This window comes from Camelus ferus, chromosome 3 (genome assembly GCF_009834535.1).
Source record: "Camelus ferus isolate YT-003-E chromosome 3, BCGSAC_Cfer_1.0, whole genome shotgun sequence".
Lineage (NCBI taxonomy): Eukaryota > Metazoa > Chordata > Mammalia > Artiodactyla > Camelidae > Camelus > Camelus ferus.
The window spans coordinates 65631851-65648897 of record NC_045698.1 but is presented as its reverse complement, the minus strand read 5'-3'; the positions used below and the strand labels follow the sequence as shown (position 1 = coordinate 65648897).

The window sequence follows — 17047 nt, the reverse complement described above, 5'->3', positions numbered from 1 at the left end:
AAAGGAAAGCTGAGTTTCCAAAGACCTTCATAAATCGGGAAGAAAATGTTTACTTCCATAACCTAGGATTCCTAGGACACAGAACTCATCTGTCAGCTATCAATCCACACTCCTTTAGCTTTACAGTGTAATCAACTTTAAGGTATTCACCCAAGTCGACCTCTGAAGACTCTTCATACCTTGGTTCCTGTGGGATTCATACTGGAAGACTTGCTGGTTGAAGCAGAGGAAGTTGATACCTAGAAAGGAAAGAAATGGGAAATCTGATTCTAGTTAAACTACAACCTACTCTGTCCTTCAGCTCCTCTTAACCATACTTGCTCTTAACTGTTTACTTGGGTTTTACTTCACCTGGAGCACCACTTCCACACAAGTTCAGTTGGTGGGGTTGTCCAGAGGGTGAAAAAGCCTTTTAACCAGATCAAATGGATTCATGTTTTGGGTGTGCTACTTACAAATAATCTTGGGCAAGTCACATTTTTCTGATCTTCAGGTCCTCCTTTCTCAGTTTTTTTTTTTTCAGCAGGTAACAAGATCTTTGTAAGTTTATCACTGCCTGGTCATTAAGTGCTCAGTAAATATGATTATAACTATTGTTTGTGTTATTTTCAGAAAGAACATGGACTTTTAAACTTGACAGAATTTTCTTCAAATGCCAGCTCTGCCCATCACTAGCTGTGACTTTGAGTCTTAGTTTTCTAAGTCTATAAAATCGGGCCATATGTCTGTTTTGCAGGGTTCCAAGTATTTGAGATAATGTGTGTAAAATGTCTGGCACATTGTAGGTAGTCATTAAATTACCAGGGTATTATTTTTAAGGGATTATACAAGACAGACAAGCAGGCAGAGCTGTGGGAAACAGACACAGGTGGATGAGAAGTGTCACGTAAGGGAGAGAAGGCGAGAGACGGGGTTGCAGAGGGGATACTGCTATTTTAACTGTCTCCCACCTAGGTTCCTCCCTAGAGGGCAAGAGGCTGTGAATGGTAACAAAAATATTGAAGAAACACCTCTCCTAGGGGTGTGGAGTCAGCCCCTGTGACCTACTCACCCAAGCAGGGGGATTGCACATGGACACTTGCGAGGTATCGAGCACTATGTACTCAAGCACTTAACCTGCAATTCACTGGTTAACATTAAATTCACAATTACTATCTTTGTGAACTCAGGCTCATTTAAACCTTAACATTTGACTCCATTAGGTTTTAGAGCCCAGGGATTCCACCTGGCATGAGTTGCCTACTTAAGTAACTGGCTGTCAGTAAACAGCTGCTCCCTGCCAACACCACCCGGAGTGCCGTCCCTGATGCCTGGCCCTGAGCCACTTAGAGGCTGAGTCCCAGGGCATGTGAGCCCATCCCTCCTGATCCCCCAGCTCTTCTACCTCCATTCACTACACTCAAACTGACTATATGAACCCACTATAACCCACGGTCCATGAACAAAACCACTTTCCCACTGACCTCACTTAATGGAGAGCATGTTGGTACTTACAGTTAAATCACCACAACTTATAGATAAAAGCCAGAATTTTTAGTATACTGATTTTTCAAATATAATCATGACCTTAACTATCCCTGAACACCCTTCAGCACCAAGTGGGCACCCCCCACCCCAAAACACAGACACCTGGTCACCGCAGGCATGTGATGGTCTCCCTCACACTCTCTTCAGTATAAAGAACTGGAAGATGTACCAAAGCAGATTTTCCCTCATCAGATTAATGGACACATATATGAGTATTCATTTTTCCTTGAGAATTTTTTTTAACTTGTGGGGATTAACATACTCATATTCTGTCTTTCCACCATTAGAGGCAATTGTATAAATTTTCACTCAAACTCAAGAAGCTCCACTTGGCTACATCCCACTCCTTCAAGGGTTCCCCTCAGCTTTACAAAACCACCCAAAGACCAAGCAACTCCACAGGAAAGTGCAGCTCTTCAGGTGAACAGTCATTAATTTTCTAAATATCCAAATGTACTTAAACATTTCTGAAATCATATAGCCTTGGGTTTTCGTTTTATTAAGCAACAGCTGGAAGTGATCCTCAAATCCTAGAAAGGAGACTTTCAAAGGCTCACCAGGAACAGTAAAACCTCCATGGAATAGCTATAAATAAGCACGGGGCAGGTGACAAGGGGAACTTAGCTAGAGGCCTTGGCCCCACCTATTCTCAGCAAAGATTCCTTCATGAAAGTTTTACCCCATCACTAAAGCACTAAATATTTTGAAACTAAAAGGAAAACCACTTCATGGGAGCTGGAAATGAGGAAAGTAATCCTGTCCTGTTATGGGCTGGTTTGACTTTGCCTAACTAGTGAGTTCAGTTTTTACTCTATTTGTAAAGATAGGGAACTTTTAATGTTTCTTATCTTTATTGAAGAATTACATACACGTTCAATTTAAATCTTCTATACTGTTTGAACTTCTAATTATGGGTGTGAATAATTTAATTTAAAAAGTTCAAAGAGTTAACATAAACCTTTGAACAAAAGAACCTTAGAGAAAAACTTTGAATACGTAGGTTTTAAACAGATGAGGAAAACAGTATCTCATAAAGATTAAGTGAGCTGTCAAAGTTTACCACAGTTCACTGACTCCACAGGCATTTATCTAAAACACAGTTTATGTCAAGTGCTGTGTTAGCTGACGGGAACACGGTGGGGAAAAGGACAGACACGTCCCTGCCCTTGTGACAGTTACAGCCTGGTCAGAGGTGACATTAACAGAATAACCACTTCAATAACTACTTGTGGTCAGTGCAATAAAGGAAAATAGGGTCCCATGAGAACACAAATGAGACAGCCAGAGTGAGTTCGGGGGACAGCTGGGACAGGTGATGCTGAGGAAGGGATAGTTAATGTGACGACTGAAGGATAAGGCAGGGAGGCCCCTCCGAGCTCTGTGTGCCGGGCTGGGACCTATTCTGTCCGATTTCTAAACCGGTGACTCCACTGCAGAATCCACCCCTCAGCCAGTCCTAACAGCAAGAGACAACCAGTTTTAATGCACAGCCATCACTGCTCAAATACCAAAATCCCTCTACAGGATTAGTGATAAATCAGACTGAAGTGTGGCTGTAACTACACTCTCCCTCCTAAATGACCCATGCACATACCCTGACATCCAGAGTATTAATAATCATTTATAAACTTAAATTAAGGCATCAATCAGAGTAACAACGTAGAGAAGAAGCACTTTAATATAATCATTCTCCACCCACCCACCAATGGCTGTTTAAAAATCAATGAACCAGAGGCTGAGGATATACAATGACTAAGTTACTATCACAGCCTTGAAAGAGTTTACAGTCTAGTGAAATAACAGACATCAAGGAGGTTTAGTGACCATTCAAGTGCCTGAACAGGTACCAGGAGAAGCCTGTGATAGAACAAACGTTTTGGTTCTAAGTCAGTTGCAGGCCCACTTCAAATAATCTTGCTGTGTTGTCGAGTTCCGTTAAAACAAACCAATACTGATACAAGGAAGTAACTGCAGTCTAGAAAAAAATTAATATTTAACCCTGTACTTACCCAATACGGCATCTTATGTTCTGGCATTATGTAACAAAGCCTCTTTTAAGTGCATGTACTTGCTACAGTAAGAATTTTGGAAATTTATGGGAGTAAATGATTAGAGACACGAGGGGGACATGGTGTTCTTTTAAGACCCTTGTAAAATGGCAAGTGCTTTCCCGTTTCGCATGTATTTTGCAGAGGTCCCCCAGACCACCGCCCTTCAGCTCTCTCACCCATTCTGGCCTCCTTCATCTTCCGGCAAGTTCCTCTAAAGTAGAACCAGAGACGATGACTCCCGTTGCTCTGACTCACGCAGAACTCCTTTCTCTTGCCTTTAAAGACCCCATCCACCAATCCCAGCCCACCTCCCAATGCAGAACATCTGCTCCAGGCAGCCAGGCCATTCCTATCGCAGAGCACACCTCACTCATCTCTCCCCCCTTTTTTTTTTTTTCCACGCAAATGTCACTGGTTAGGATGCTTCTCTTCCCCCCAAATTCAAATCCTATGTGCCCTTCTTTTCAGGTGTATTACACCAGAGCCCAGCCCTGGCATCGTACCTTCTGAACCACTGCAATCAGTCCTTAGTGGGCATCTGCTTCTCCCATCCCCACTTACTCACTCACTCATAGTACCAGGGCTTTCTAGTGAGGTTGCCTGAGAAGAGAAGCAAGACCTAGGACCAACCCCAACCACCCTGCGATGCTCAGTGTGAGTGGAGAGGGTTGTGAGCTCGTCCACAGGTCCTGGTGAGCGGCCAGGCCGGGAAAGCGAGGGCTTCCTGAGAAGGGGCAGGGCCCAAGAGAGCTTACTCGTCCATTCTGCCACCATTACATCTGGCTGATGAAAAAGCCATTCCCTCGGCTCCATACTATGTCTACTATGCCAGAGAGTCTTTTCACTTGCCTAGGCTTCCAGAAGTGTCCAGGCACTGCCAGCTGCTTCTCTCACAGGAATCCTCAGTCTCTCCCTTGCAGTCACGCAGCTTCACCTTGATCTCTCCCTCAGTCACGGCTTGGTTCAGAAAGCACACTCAGGGTGCGCCAGCAGGTGAGTCAACGGCTGCGCCTCACCCCAGACCTTGCTCCCTCCCCCACCCTTCACTGGCAGCGTTCCCCCATCCTCCACCCGCAGCACCCACCACCCTTCACACACCCGATCTGCCTTTGTTTGTGGAGGGTTACTAAGAACACCAGCACAGCATGCCCTGCCCTCTTCCCCCTGATATCCATCAGCAGTTTCATTTTGAATCCCTGACCTTCCTCTCCCCCATGGCTGCTGTGACCCGGGGAGATCCAGGTTCAGTCCCCAGCCCTCTGACCTCTTTCTTTCTGGGAGCCTCTTCAACTGCTCCATCCTTCTCTGTGTGTTTCCAACATTCAGTCACAAACCCTCTGCCTTCTCTCTTACACTACTGCGTCCTAGAAAGTTGATTTCTCCCCATGACTTTAACTATCATTTACTATGTGAACCATTCTCCACACCTTATCAGCAGCCTCGATTTGCTACCAGATGGCATTATTTCACCTTAAAGGGAGGAAGCCGAGAGTGTTAGATGCAGGCTCAGATGCCTACTCCAGCGCTTACTGATCCACATTAATTATCCTCCTGAAGCCTTCAGCCTCATCTGTAAAGTGGGAGTAAGGCCACCTGCCTCTGGAGTCGCTGTAAGGGCCAAACAACGCAAAGCAGGGAACTCACCTGCCCTGAATCTCCTGGAGTCAGGTGCAGCGCTGCATCCAGTCCTCATCGCCATTCCATCCTTTTCATTTCTTTTCCTGCCCACACTCCAGGTCTAGTCACATACCTCCCACACCTGGGTTACATCAAGGCCTATCTAAGTTTCCATGCCTTGTTCTCTCCCACAGCACCCCCCCCAACATAAACGAGCAGGACCCTGTGGGGCCTGCTGGGGACAGACCCTGCCCCCCACCGTGTCTTTCACCTCCTGCCTCTTATCTGTAGAAAGACTTTACCCTCCTAGGCCTTCCCAAAGTCCCAAAGAATAAATTTAACCAGAGAAGTGAGAAAAAGCAGAAACAAATGAAAACAGTCAAACAGGACAAAATAATAGTTCAGCTATTAAAGAAAGTCAAGGACCTTTTCTTCCTCCTCTATGGTTAAGGATAATATTCTGAGCTATGTCCTTTGAGCTGTTTTGCAGAGACTGAAACCCTAACCCGGTGGAAGACGTTGACTGTATGCTGCCCAAGCACGTAGACCCAGACCAGTTGGAACCAGGCTGATGATACTGACCCCTGATTAGCTCAAGATATATCAATCAGAAGAATGTCCAGAATTGATCACACACCCCACAACCCCTCTCCTTCAGCCTGTCTTAAAAATCTTTCCGTGAGAGCCACCAGGGAGCTCGGGCCTTCCGAGCACTACCTTCCTGGACTCTCGGCTTGGTGCCCAGCAGTAAGGGCTGCACTTGCTTCACCATCACACGGTGTCAGCAGGCTGGCTTTACTGCGCATGGCCAGCAGACTCGAGTTTGGTTCACCTCTAGGTCCCCAACCTTTCTGCCAATCGCTGCCTAATTTATCTGAAATAAATGCCTACCTTGTTCCCACTCGGAGGAAATACTAAACTCTCAATGGTTTCTCACTGTCCTAGATAACGTCCAATGTCTTCTGCCTGAACTCTAGACTTGCCATATTTGCCCTAATCTATTTATTCCACTATGTCTCTTGCTATGTCCCACACCACGTCTCCCTTCCACCCTGGATGGTGTCCTCCGTGTCTCATGAGAACCTCATCAAGCAGCATAGCTCACTGGTTAAGAGAATGAGACGGGACTCTGGACTCAAGACTGGTGGAATTCCAGCTGACACTGATTTCATGTGCAACCTCAAGCAAGTTACTTAACTTCTCTGTGTCCTCAGTGTCCTCATCTGTCTCAGTTGCTGCATACAGCCAAGCCTGGCACACAGTAGGTGCTTTACAAGTATATTTTAAATAAATGTTTAAGTTTGTACATGAATAGACAAGAGTATTATCTGATGGCTCAAAAGCAACATTATATGAGTTTTATTCTATTAGAAATTTTGTCTACAGGGTGGGTATAGTTCAGTCATAGAGTGCATGCTTAGTTAGCATGCACAAATTCCTGGGTTCAATCCCCAGTACCTCCATTTAAAAAAGGGAAAAAAAAAGAAATTTTGTCCAAAGCATAAGTCAGAAAACTGGTTAGGAAAACATAATTTAAACATCTAGTCATTTACATTCTTATTGTCATTACCCGAAAGTTGTATAATTTTAAAAAACACATACACACAAAAATAAGCTGCTTCCTGTAAGACACCTGGAACAAACAATGGGTGACTGATGAGGGGCTTTCTAAGGAAAGCACAGACAGACATTCTTCACAAACACCATTCCTGGATCCAGCAAGAGGTTTACGTTTTTCTTTCTGTAGTCATGGATTATTCAACTTTAGGAAATGAGTATTCAGATGTTTAAGTCTGCCTATTGTTTGCCGTGCTACCACATCTTGACACACAAGTCTTGCAATGCCTTTAATTATTTAATAATGGTGCTTTTAAAGGGAACTATAGTATGGTCACCTAACAAATTATAGTATTTAATCATAACAAAAACCAAGACTCTGATGAAATGGGTCGTCAATGAATGAAGCTGAGCCACTTCTTTCAGGGAGAACATGGCTTTGTGCCAGCAGATCTAGTTAGGGCACCAACTTATACCTCAGTGAGTACATAATATGAGATCAGGTGGATTGTGATAGGATCTTAAATACAATATGAATGTTATAAGAAGTTCAGAAGAGGGAGACTATTCCTGATATGTGGGTTTGAAGATGCCGGGGAAACGCTTCATGGAGGACATGGGAACTATTCACTCAGGATTAATCAGCATGTGAATGGGAGGTAGGTGAGGACTACAGAATCTTCCATGTGTCAGGAACTGTGACAGGTGGATTTGGGTATCTGAGTTCAAGATATCTTTGTAAAAATCCTAGGACCTAATTAGTATTATCTGCATTTTATAAATGAGAAAACAGGCTCAGAGAAGTTAGGTAACTTAAGATCTCATAGTTAAGAAGTCATAGAGCTTGGGTCCGAACTCAGACATTGACAATAATACCCATGAACTTATTGCTATAACAAGTTGACTCCCTGACTCTTAAAAATTAAAACAAAATATTTTAGTTTTACAAAAATGGAGATAGAGGCAGAGGCAGGCAGGTAGTAATTTCAGGTGAGCAAATTAGCTTGAGCAAGACTGAGAGGTGGGAAAGTACTGGAGATCGTCAGTCAGGAGTACAACCAGCTGGATGAAGCAGAACACAGCAAAATGAGACAATCTGAACGCTGCCTGGGGGAAACGGAAAACGATTCTATCTGGGCCGAGTATGCTATATATTCACGAAATATTGTAAAAGGGACACACAAACTTAAGATAAAAATAGAATGTCTGAGCTCTGCTTGCTCTGGGAAGTGGAGAGCACATGCAGCTGCGGCCTCTGATGCAACATGTGAGTAGATCTCAAAATAAACATCCAAATGTTGCCTGGCAACTGGGACAGTAGCCACAGCTGATCTGTGATCTCAATCCAAGCCAAAGAGACCTTAGAACATTCGGCCGCACCCTGTGAGTGTTGATTATGAGCTCTGACACAGGACCACCAGGTGCTTAGAAGAAATTCACAAAAGGCATGAAGTTGAACTTTTGGTGCCACAAAACAATGATTTCATTTTCATTGCTCTGTGAACTCCACTTTTCCAGTGTTGCCCCACCACACTCCACCCCCGGGGTGATTATGTTGTGGGCAAGAAAGAAAGCAAGCCACACAGCCTGGTGAGTCATCAAAGAGAAGAAATGCAGCTTTTTTTAACCTGTGTTCATGCCTCTAGGGATTCTGGCTGCTTTCCTTGATGCATGAAATAATTCCAACTATGTCTGACTTTGGTTGCCTGAGATAAAGCAGAGAAGTTAGACTCGGAAAAGACAGCCTACTTTCCTCTTGCAGTCCCCTCCCCTAAAAATGGTTTGTCCAGCTACGGTTTACTTAAGCCTGTGAGCCATGCAATTTCAGCAGATTAGGAGCAAAATAATGAACAATGAGGACGACAGCCCAAGACAAGCTCTTTGAACTTCAGTCTTAACCTCTCTAGTTTCCTTATCTGTAAACTGTCAGGCTTGAGAACTCTGTAGTCCTGCAACTCTGATATGCTATAAATATGTGAAGTTTATTAAATAATGTACCCACTGACAGATGTTCAAATGGGAAACACAAGAGTTTAGCCTCTGGAGTCCCACAGACCTGGGGTCTAATTCTAGCTGTGTAACTTCAGACAAGCTGCTTGATCTTCCCAAACTTGTGTTTTTTACTTGTCAAATGGGTATAAAGATGCTACTCACCCAGTAAGATGGTAGCAAGGATTAGATGATGGTGTGTTCATGAGGCTCAGTGCCTGGCACATGATAAATCAATAAACAGCAGGGATTTTTATTATTTTATAAATACCAATAGCCTCAAAAGTTCTCTTCAGTCTCAGAATAGGGGAGTAGTTCTGTGGTGACAACTGGTTTGAGAAGTTACACACTAGTGTTGTTTATCTTGAAGAGAAAGGGTAACATTATTTTACATTATGAAATTTTCTTTGGATGGAAATGCATGGCATATTTATCCTAAAAAGATTATGAGCTCATCAAAAGTGTATCTGGTTACTGATATGATTATTATAAGAATAAAAGATTCTGAGCTCTGCTGAACACCTGTCTCAGAGCCTTTCAGTTTGGTTTCCATAGGGCATTCAAGTTCAGTCCTTAGATGAGAACTTTTGTGGGTCCTAGTGTTATAAAACCAATTGCCAGCCTCAATCTCTACAGGGATGATAGGCTCAAAAGTGTCTCTTACAGAAAGTGACAGGGAACATATGAGGAAATACTGAGACAGAGCCAATCGTGTTCAGCTGAGATGAACCTGTCACGTGACCATTCTTGGAGCCTGCTTCTCAGTGAAGTGTGTTCTTAGTATAAAGAAGGCTTAAATGACAGGAATTATTATAAGATTCCCTTCTCCAAGCTGATTTCCAAATAATAAAAATGAAAATGTGGGGTGAAATAAAATGCCACTCTAGAAACCATGTAAAAGAAAAACAAATTCACAAATGTGTACTGATAATCACCTTAATCTTCGCAAATATTGAAAAGGTAGTGTTCTGGAGTAGTTAGGTGAATGGCCGTGGAGCCAGACCACTTGAGTGTGAATTCCAGCTCTGCTCCCAGCTGTATGACTTTGAGTAAATTCCCCAGCTGCTCTGTGCCTCAGTTTTCCTCATCTGTAAAATGGGAGTAATCATAAGAGCTTCCACTGCATTTCATCCCACTTTCCCCTAGGATAAAACTTCAATAAAACAGGAAGATTTACTTTAAAATAGGCTTCATCTGAAACTGATATAAAAACATAACGTTGCTGCTTACCCTTCAGCCTGGGTGAAAGTTCTGTATTCCTACACTGTAAGTTTTCCTGCTGTGTAACTTAATCCTGCTATTTAAACATTTCACTGTATTCAATGATGTCTAACGTATCCCTCCTCTACTGCCTATTAAAACATCTAAAGAAATTCTGTCAGTGAAACTCTTATCTGCTAATTTCAATCAGTGTACAACACTCTCTTTCACAGAAGCAGGAAATTTCATCCATTTGAGAGAATTTCAACAGTATTAAGATATTGAGCATAATAACAGAGGGCACAATACTAATTTCTAGTGCTTTTTTGAATTTAGATACAAATTCCTCTCTCAGTTACTTAAACTTCCTGGATAAAAGCTACTGAGTCTAGGAGTTTATAAGACTGGTCTACTGAAAAAAGCACTAGACCCAAACAGAACCTTGCTATCTGTGTGATCCAGGGTAAGTTATTTAATCTCTCTGGGCCGTAGTCTTCTCATTTTTAAAACTGTTCTAATACTCACTTACCTAGTTGCAAAATATGCAAATCTTAAGAGGATTAAATGAAATCCTATGTAAATTGCTTAGCATAGTAGTTATTTAATAAATCAATAAATGGTTGTTTTCTTTCCCTTTATTTTCGTGTATCTAGATCCTGGAGAGCTTTTCCAAACACATACACCCTGCTGGACCTAACCCCTCTCCCAGAGCATTCCAGAATTATTTTCAGATTATCAGAACTGGCTGGAATGTTCTTTGTTAAGCTTTTACTTGTTTCTTATTGGTTGTCTTTCCATTTTGAATAGTAACCAAATCTTCAGTTCACAGGTCAGTAGGAGAATGTGGATAAACTTTACATACACAGAGAAGATGTGGTTTATCATTGGTTCAATCGGAAATCAATCAGGGTATTTTGCTAAGATTTTAACTGCAAATACGTAGATCAGTGTTCCTCACATTCAATCTTTGGAAACAAGTGAAGAGATACAAGAATATGATTGTCAGAGGACTGGAGAAGGAAACGATTCTAATTTGCTGGGCTAGGAATCCTGGCCTACCCTAAGAACACTGAGAATAATTCAGTACCCAGTGCTGCAATAACTGAAAAGATTCTCGAACCAAGGGACGGCTCAAACTCAACAGCCAAAAAGGGTTCGCCTTTTCTTTTTGATCTCCAAATATTCAGCAAGGGGTTACACTGTTCCTTTATGGCTAAAATTTTAAACAATTAACAACTAACTAATCAGTTGATTTAAAACTCAAGGTCAGAGTAGGATATCACATGGAAGCTAATTTAATTTCATATTACTAGGGTAAAATGATCCCTAATTCTCATCAGTGAAACAATACACAAAATAGGCAGGAATTCACACTTATTTAATTAGCTTATACTGAAAATGCACATAATGATTACTGCCAATGAATGCTATGTCGAGGTACTGGGTGATGTGACTGGTGAGGCATTAACACCTTAGCTCAGTGAATTTTGACCCAGGAACAGAATCACTCATAGGCAGTGTACACTGCAGGGGGCAGGCAGCAATGGACACTTGGAAACTTATGGAGGGGAAAGGGCAGGGGGAAGAGAGATGAAGGATTATAGCCTAAAAAGCTGTAAGCACCTCAGGGGATTCTGAAACTCCTTGACATTGAGAATGACTGCTTTAAGTAGTTTTAAACAAGATGGTCAATAAAATGACCACTGTTTTCTATCATCTATTGTTACTCACTGGCACTTTCCTTCTGGTGACAAACTCAGCCACTGCATGCTTTCATTTGGCCAAAAGACAGGTACCAGAATGCGTAAGATATTAGGACAGAGTCACAAAACTACTTTTCAAAAGCACTTTCCAGCTGGCTTTTAAAGGAAGATTTTTGGGGCTGATATTGCCAGGCCAAATTACTAAAGAACCTATGTGCTCCCTAAAAAGACAGACCTGCAGCACCTCAAGAACATTTGTCTTCTCCAGTCTCATGGCCCTAAAACCTGGGGACACTTGATACTTGTGATTATGTCTGTAGCCCACACCTTTCTTACACTAGAAGGAAACAGAACGCTGTAGACATCACCAATCCCAACAGCGCCATCACTTTACAGGCAGATAATCTGGACCGCTAGAGAGACTCTTTATGTTACATACATCCACACATCCAGTACATAGCTCAGCTGCAAGGATTTTAGAAAAACTGAGTGCAATTTTCAAAGGATTTATTAACTGTATTTTCAGAAAATAATATTTGCCTATCTCTGTAGACTAGGAGTCTAAAACCCAAATGAAAATATATGTTGACTGATGTGAATGAGTATGGAGACGGGGTAAGAGGCTTCATGACACAGTAGAGCATGCATTTCTCATCTAAACACTTTCAAACAATTTAAACACACCTGGTGCAGGCCTAGAAAAATAGATCTGAATTCTGATGGAAGAGCCCCCTTCTGTTCCAGACACATAGAAATACTGTATAAAATTTAACATTAAAAATTAATTTAGTAAAAACATAAATCAAGAGATGGTGAATACTTAAGAGAAGTTGAGAATTCTGGAAAAAAAAAATTCTGGCCATCAGTTTCAATTCTTTGCTGTAGGCCAAGCCCTCTGAACCTGATACATCCTTGTAAATAAAATATTATGAAAAGATGCATGTCTAAAAGCATGAGGATATTTATATTTTAGGTCTCTGATGAGGACAAGCCATGGTAATGAAGTTATGGAAAAGGATTTTATTCACCCTGTTGGGTATAAACACAATTTCCTATTATCATGATGAGAAAACAGAAAAAAGCATATGTAACTGAAAAATGTACAAATAATTTTACTCTCTGCTACTCTGTCCGGCCACCCTTAGTACAGCTAATAAAGAAACAACATGCAGGAAACTGAGCCCCAGCTTCCTCTGTGGGAACAGTGTTCTTTCACACCTCCCCCCTCAACTATTTCTGGGCAACTCTGGAAGCTCCAAGGTCTGGTTGAAGTCCTTATACTGAGGTCTCTTGTGCAGGGGACCTCAATCATTACAGAATCCAGAGAGTATGCCTGCATACTAAACTGACTTCAATCTCCTATAGCAACTTTGAGTTGAATGGGAGTGATCCGGGCCCTCCTCGAGGATCCAAGTGTGGGCCGTGGACATCTATCAGGTCAGTTCTTGGGGCCCCTCAGTAGGATTCAGAAGTCTCCACTCCTGTGAATAACTAGAACTCTCACCAAGATTTCACAGCACTGCTAAGGTCAGGAGTCTGCTCAGATAGGCTCTGGATAGTTCAACTCACTTCCTAGAGCAGTGGTTGTCAAACTTTCACAGGTGGAAGGATTTACCCAGAGAGCTTATTAAGCCATAGATTCCTCAGTGATTCGGACTGGGTAGGTCTGAGGTGGTGCTTGGGAAATCTTCATTTTTACATAAGTTTCCCAGGTGAATCTTACACAGATGCTCTCCAAGCTGCATATCATGAAACACCGTATTAGAGAATTCTGAGGGGGAGCAGTACGTCCCCAGGACAAGGATCTGGAGAGCCCTAAGGCTGTGAATTAGTCTGGCATTATCCTACTGGCCTGCATTCTCTGTCTGAGGACCAAGAAACTTCTCTTTTCTGAAGAGACCCACAACTGGTAAAGTACAGCTGTCTGCAATTAAGGAAGCCTTGCTATTAAATATATTGTTAACCATGGTTAACAGATCAGGACTTTTACTTAAATCTGTAAAATGGGCATAATAAAGGTATCTGCCTCATCACTACATCATTCGCATGTTATGTAAAGTGCTCAACAAACACCTAGAGTAATTTTCAGCAAATGTGGCTATAACTATTATACTCTGTTCCTAATACACATTGTGCTGATCTGTTCTTTTTCTGAAACCTACTATGGTCACTTGCTAATAATGTATTATTATTGCCTAGTGTGGACAGGAGAGCACAAGAGCAACAATGTCACTTTACTAGCAACAGGACTTCACATAGCCTCCACCCAAATCTCCAATGTCCAAATATATGGACTTGCTCAGAAGTCGGCATGCCCTTAAGAGATGCTGTAAATTGCCCTTAAAAATTGGAAATAATGAGACTAAGTAATTATTTTTATGGCTTTCCATAAAAATAGTGTATCAGTTGTTCTTAACCAGAGGAAGTAGCACCTGACAAAGGGTATTTTAAAAAGTGAGTGTTTTGTCATGTCTGGCATTCAGTGGGAACAAGACAGTCCTGCCCAATTAAGAATTGTCACCCAAAATGCCAACGGTACTCTTGCGAATCATTGGGTAGCTGATGTTTTTAAGTTAAAAGCTATTCACAGAGAGAAAAATTAAAATGCAATTGTTTATGAAGGCTCGTTGTACTTTCCAGTAAGGAGATTATTAATTCAATATATCAAAAACTACAGGATAAAATATGGCCCTCTTATGAGGCCAGGCTCCTTGATTCTAAGACATATATTCCAGATTCATATTGTCTCCAAAATGAGGGCACTGTAAGGCAGACAGAAAGAGGAGATACAGAGACATCTGTGTATACAGGAGAGCATAAGTTGCGGGCTTTTTATTTAATAATCAGATGCTTCATATTTTGGGAGAAGTAAATAGTTCCACCTAAGGAGTAGTGATGTGTTAAAGATATAATTGTTATTATAAACGATGACCCACATACACTTACAAACAACCACATACACTTGGCCGATTTTTTAAAAGTTAGTTCAAATTGATTCCTCATGTTTTTCTACTATTTTTTGTTTCATTCTTTCAAATTTATCTTATGTGATACCTGTTAAATTTTCATTGTGAGAATTATACTCAGCCAATTCAGGAAACAATCAAGAAACTGAATTCACCACTAATACTATACAATCAATTCCTCTCTGCACTGGGAATCTCCTCTCAAAGCATGCAACCTGAACCACAGCCAACATTCACACTTCAAGGTGCGGATTCATAAACACTGTCATGAAATCTGCAAAGCTCACTCGTTTATAATAGATAGCAAGGGTTCTTGCTGCACGCAGGAGGTTCCTGCTCCGCCCTCATTGCTACTGGCCGCCTACCTCTTCTCCAACAGTCAGCAGATGTGGCCTTTGCTAGTTCGGCATGATTTTGCTAAATGTCACTATTTTGTTTGACTCTTATACTGTCTCCTAGAACCCTGGCAGCACACTCCCTTCCTACCACATTCACAGCAACAAATATCTTTTAGATACCAAAAAATCAGTATGCAAAAGTTAAATTCGGTGCCCACAAACAAACAGGTCAGGAAGAGGCACTCTCTAAGTTAGTCATTAGAAAATAAACTTTCCCCTTTTGAACACTAGATGCCACCACTTATTGATCTTCCCTGCAATGCAGAGGTTTTCTCTCTAGAAAACAAAACATCTCATATGACATGACTTTCCAGAGCTACTGACTAAGCATTTCCATTCATCTGATACAGGTTTAGGTGGGTTCCTAGAGGACTAGTCAGGGGCTCCAAGGTCCCACCCCTTAAGGAAGCTTCTTCAACTCTCTGCCTCATTTTCTCAAGCTGTAAAATGGGAATAAAGAACTTGCCTCTTAACCCCTTTACCACCGAAGAACGCTAGGACGCTCAGAGAACAGAAGAGATCATTAAATCTCTTTGGAAACACTTTGCATTCTTTAAAGACAGGTACAAAGTACCCCTCCGTGATGTGATCCGACCCCAGTCCCAGCTTGTGTTCAAGGAAACAGAACCAAAACATGTCACAACATCTGCCACACCACACCCTGCATGTATCAGGTACATGGCGAGGTTATATACAGTGAGCTCATTCTCTAAAACAGAGGTCATCACAGTGAAGGGGGCAGGGCTAGGGGAAAAGAGTCTAACTCTAGAGAGAAAAGTGCCAAACCAAATCGACATAGCTGCTGCTTTTCTGCTTTCAGCGTTTTACCCGAGTCACACAAATCCCTGGTTTTGTAACCCTACCCTGTCAGGTCAACAGGCAGCAGCAGTGTCACCGGCAGGGAGGAGGGGTCGACAAATAACACAAGTTAACTCAGAAACTTCACGGAAGGAAACGGATCTTCAAGGTCAAGAGATGAGTGAGAGCGCACGTCCAAGCCCAGGAGCCCGCGGCAGGGTCCGAGCCCGGGCCGCGCAAGGCCGGCGCGGAGGCGGCTCGGGCTGCCCGCCTGGGAAGCAGCCGCAGCCTCGGAGAGAAGCGGCCAGAATCTGTACTCACTCTGCGTCTGGCTTCCGGGCCCAGACACTTCAGCGGGGCCTGGGGGATGTTTGCATTCCTGGTTGGGCTCGGCCCCCGTGGTTTCAGTTCTGAGCCTCAGCAGAACCCGCAGAGAGCGACACGGCGGGGCGGGCCCGGGACGCTGCGCAGGCTGCTCCCCGCCCTCCTCCGCCCGCCCCCGGTGGCGCCGCCCCATGAGCCCCGGGCGCCCTCGGGGAGGGAGGCGCCCGCTCGGCCGACTGGTCGCGCGGCTGGGATCCCGCAGGCTGGCTGCCCTAATAACGCAGCCAGTGATGCAGGCCACCAGCTGATGGCAGAGGTCTGCTGCTCCTCGGCTGTCACCCTTCGACTCTACGAAAATAAGTGGGCCCTTTGCAAATACACGCCCGCAAACATCTTTAAACTATAAATTAACATTTAGCGTTATATAATGGATTTTTTTTTAAAAAAAGCAGTTTAACAGAACCAGAATTCTACTGAATTACTGTACATTATACATTATGACTGAAAATTTCAAAGTAAGTAAGAGTGGATTTTAAGCCACTGGATAAAATAAGGACTCATGAATCCTAAATAAATGAATTAATAAATGAGTCTATAAGGGAAAAGGGGGACGTTCTTTCTTATAGAAGAATGCCAACTAGTAAATATAGATTAAGTGATGGGGTTAGAGAAAAGGGTTACAAAATTTCAAAGAAATATGGGAAGCCAACTTTTCCCAAAACCATAAACCAATTACAATACAGACTCTGGATCGTGAGTTTGGGGTGTAAGTGGAGGAGGTGGTGGTGATGGGTGGTTGACGACCAGAGACATCAGGCCTAACTAGTGACAGCTGAGCAGTGACTCAGTGCTGCACCCAGCCAGGGATGAGATGCCGGCCAGCTGGCATTAAAAAGGTGGAGAGCTCACCTGCACAG

General features: G+C 42.8%; 1 protein-coding gene across 12 annotated transcripts in view; it reads right to left on the bottom strand.

Annotated features, from left to right (window-relative positions):
* The window catches only part of CAST (calpastatin), a 104023-nt gene that overhangs the window by 50562 nt on the left and 36414 nt on the right, over window positions 1–17047 (bottom strand). For 9 of the 12 annotated variants that reach the window (XM_032476350.1, XM_032476339.1, XM_032476361.1 and 6 more), the window contains exon 4: window positions 180–239. In XM_032476350.1, the coding sequence (XP_032332241.1) occupies window positions 180–239 (60 nt within the window). Of the gene's footprint in view, window positions 1–179; window positions 240–4427; window positions 4447–16127; window positions 16279–17047 lie in introns of those variants that run through there. The other 3 variants (XM_032476384.1, XM_032476393.1, XM_032476396.1) reach the window with 2 other exon arrangements.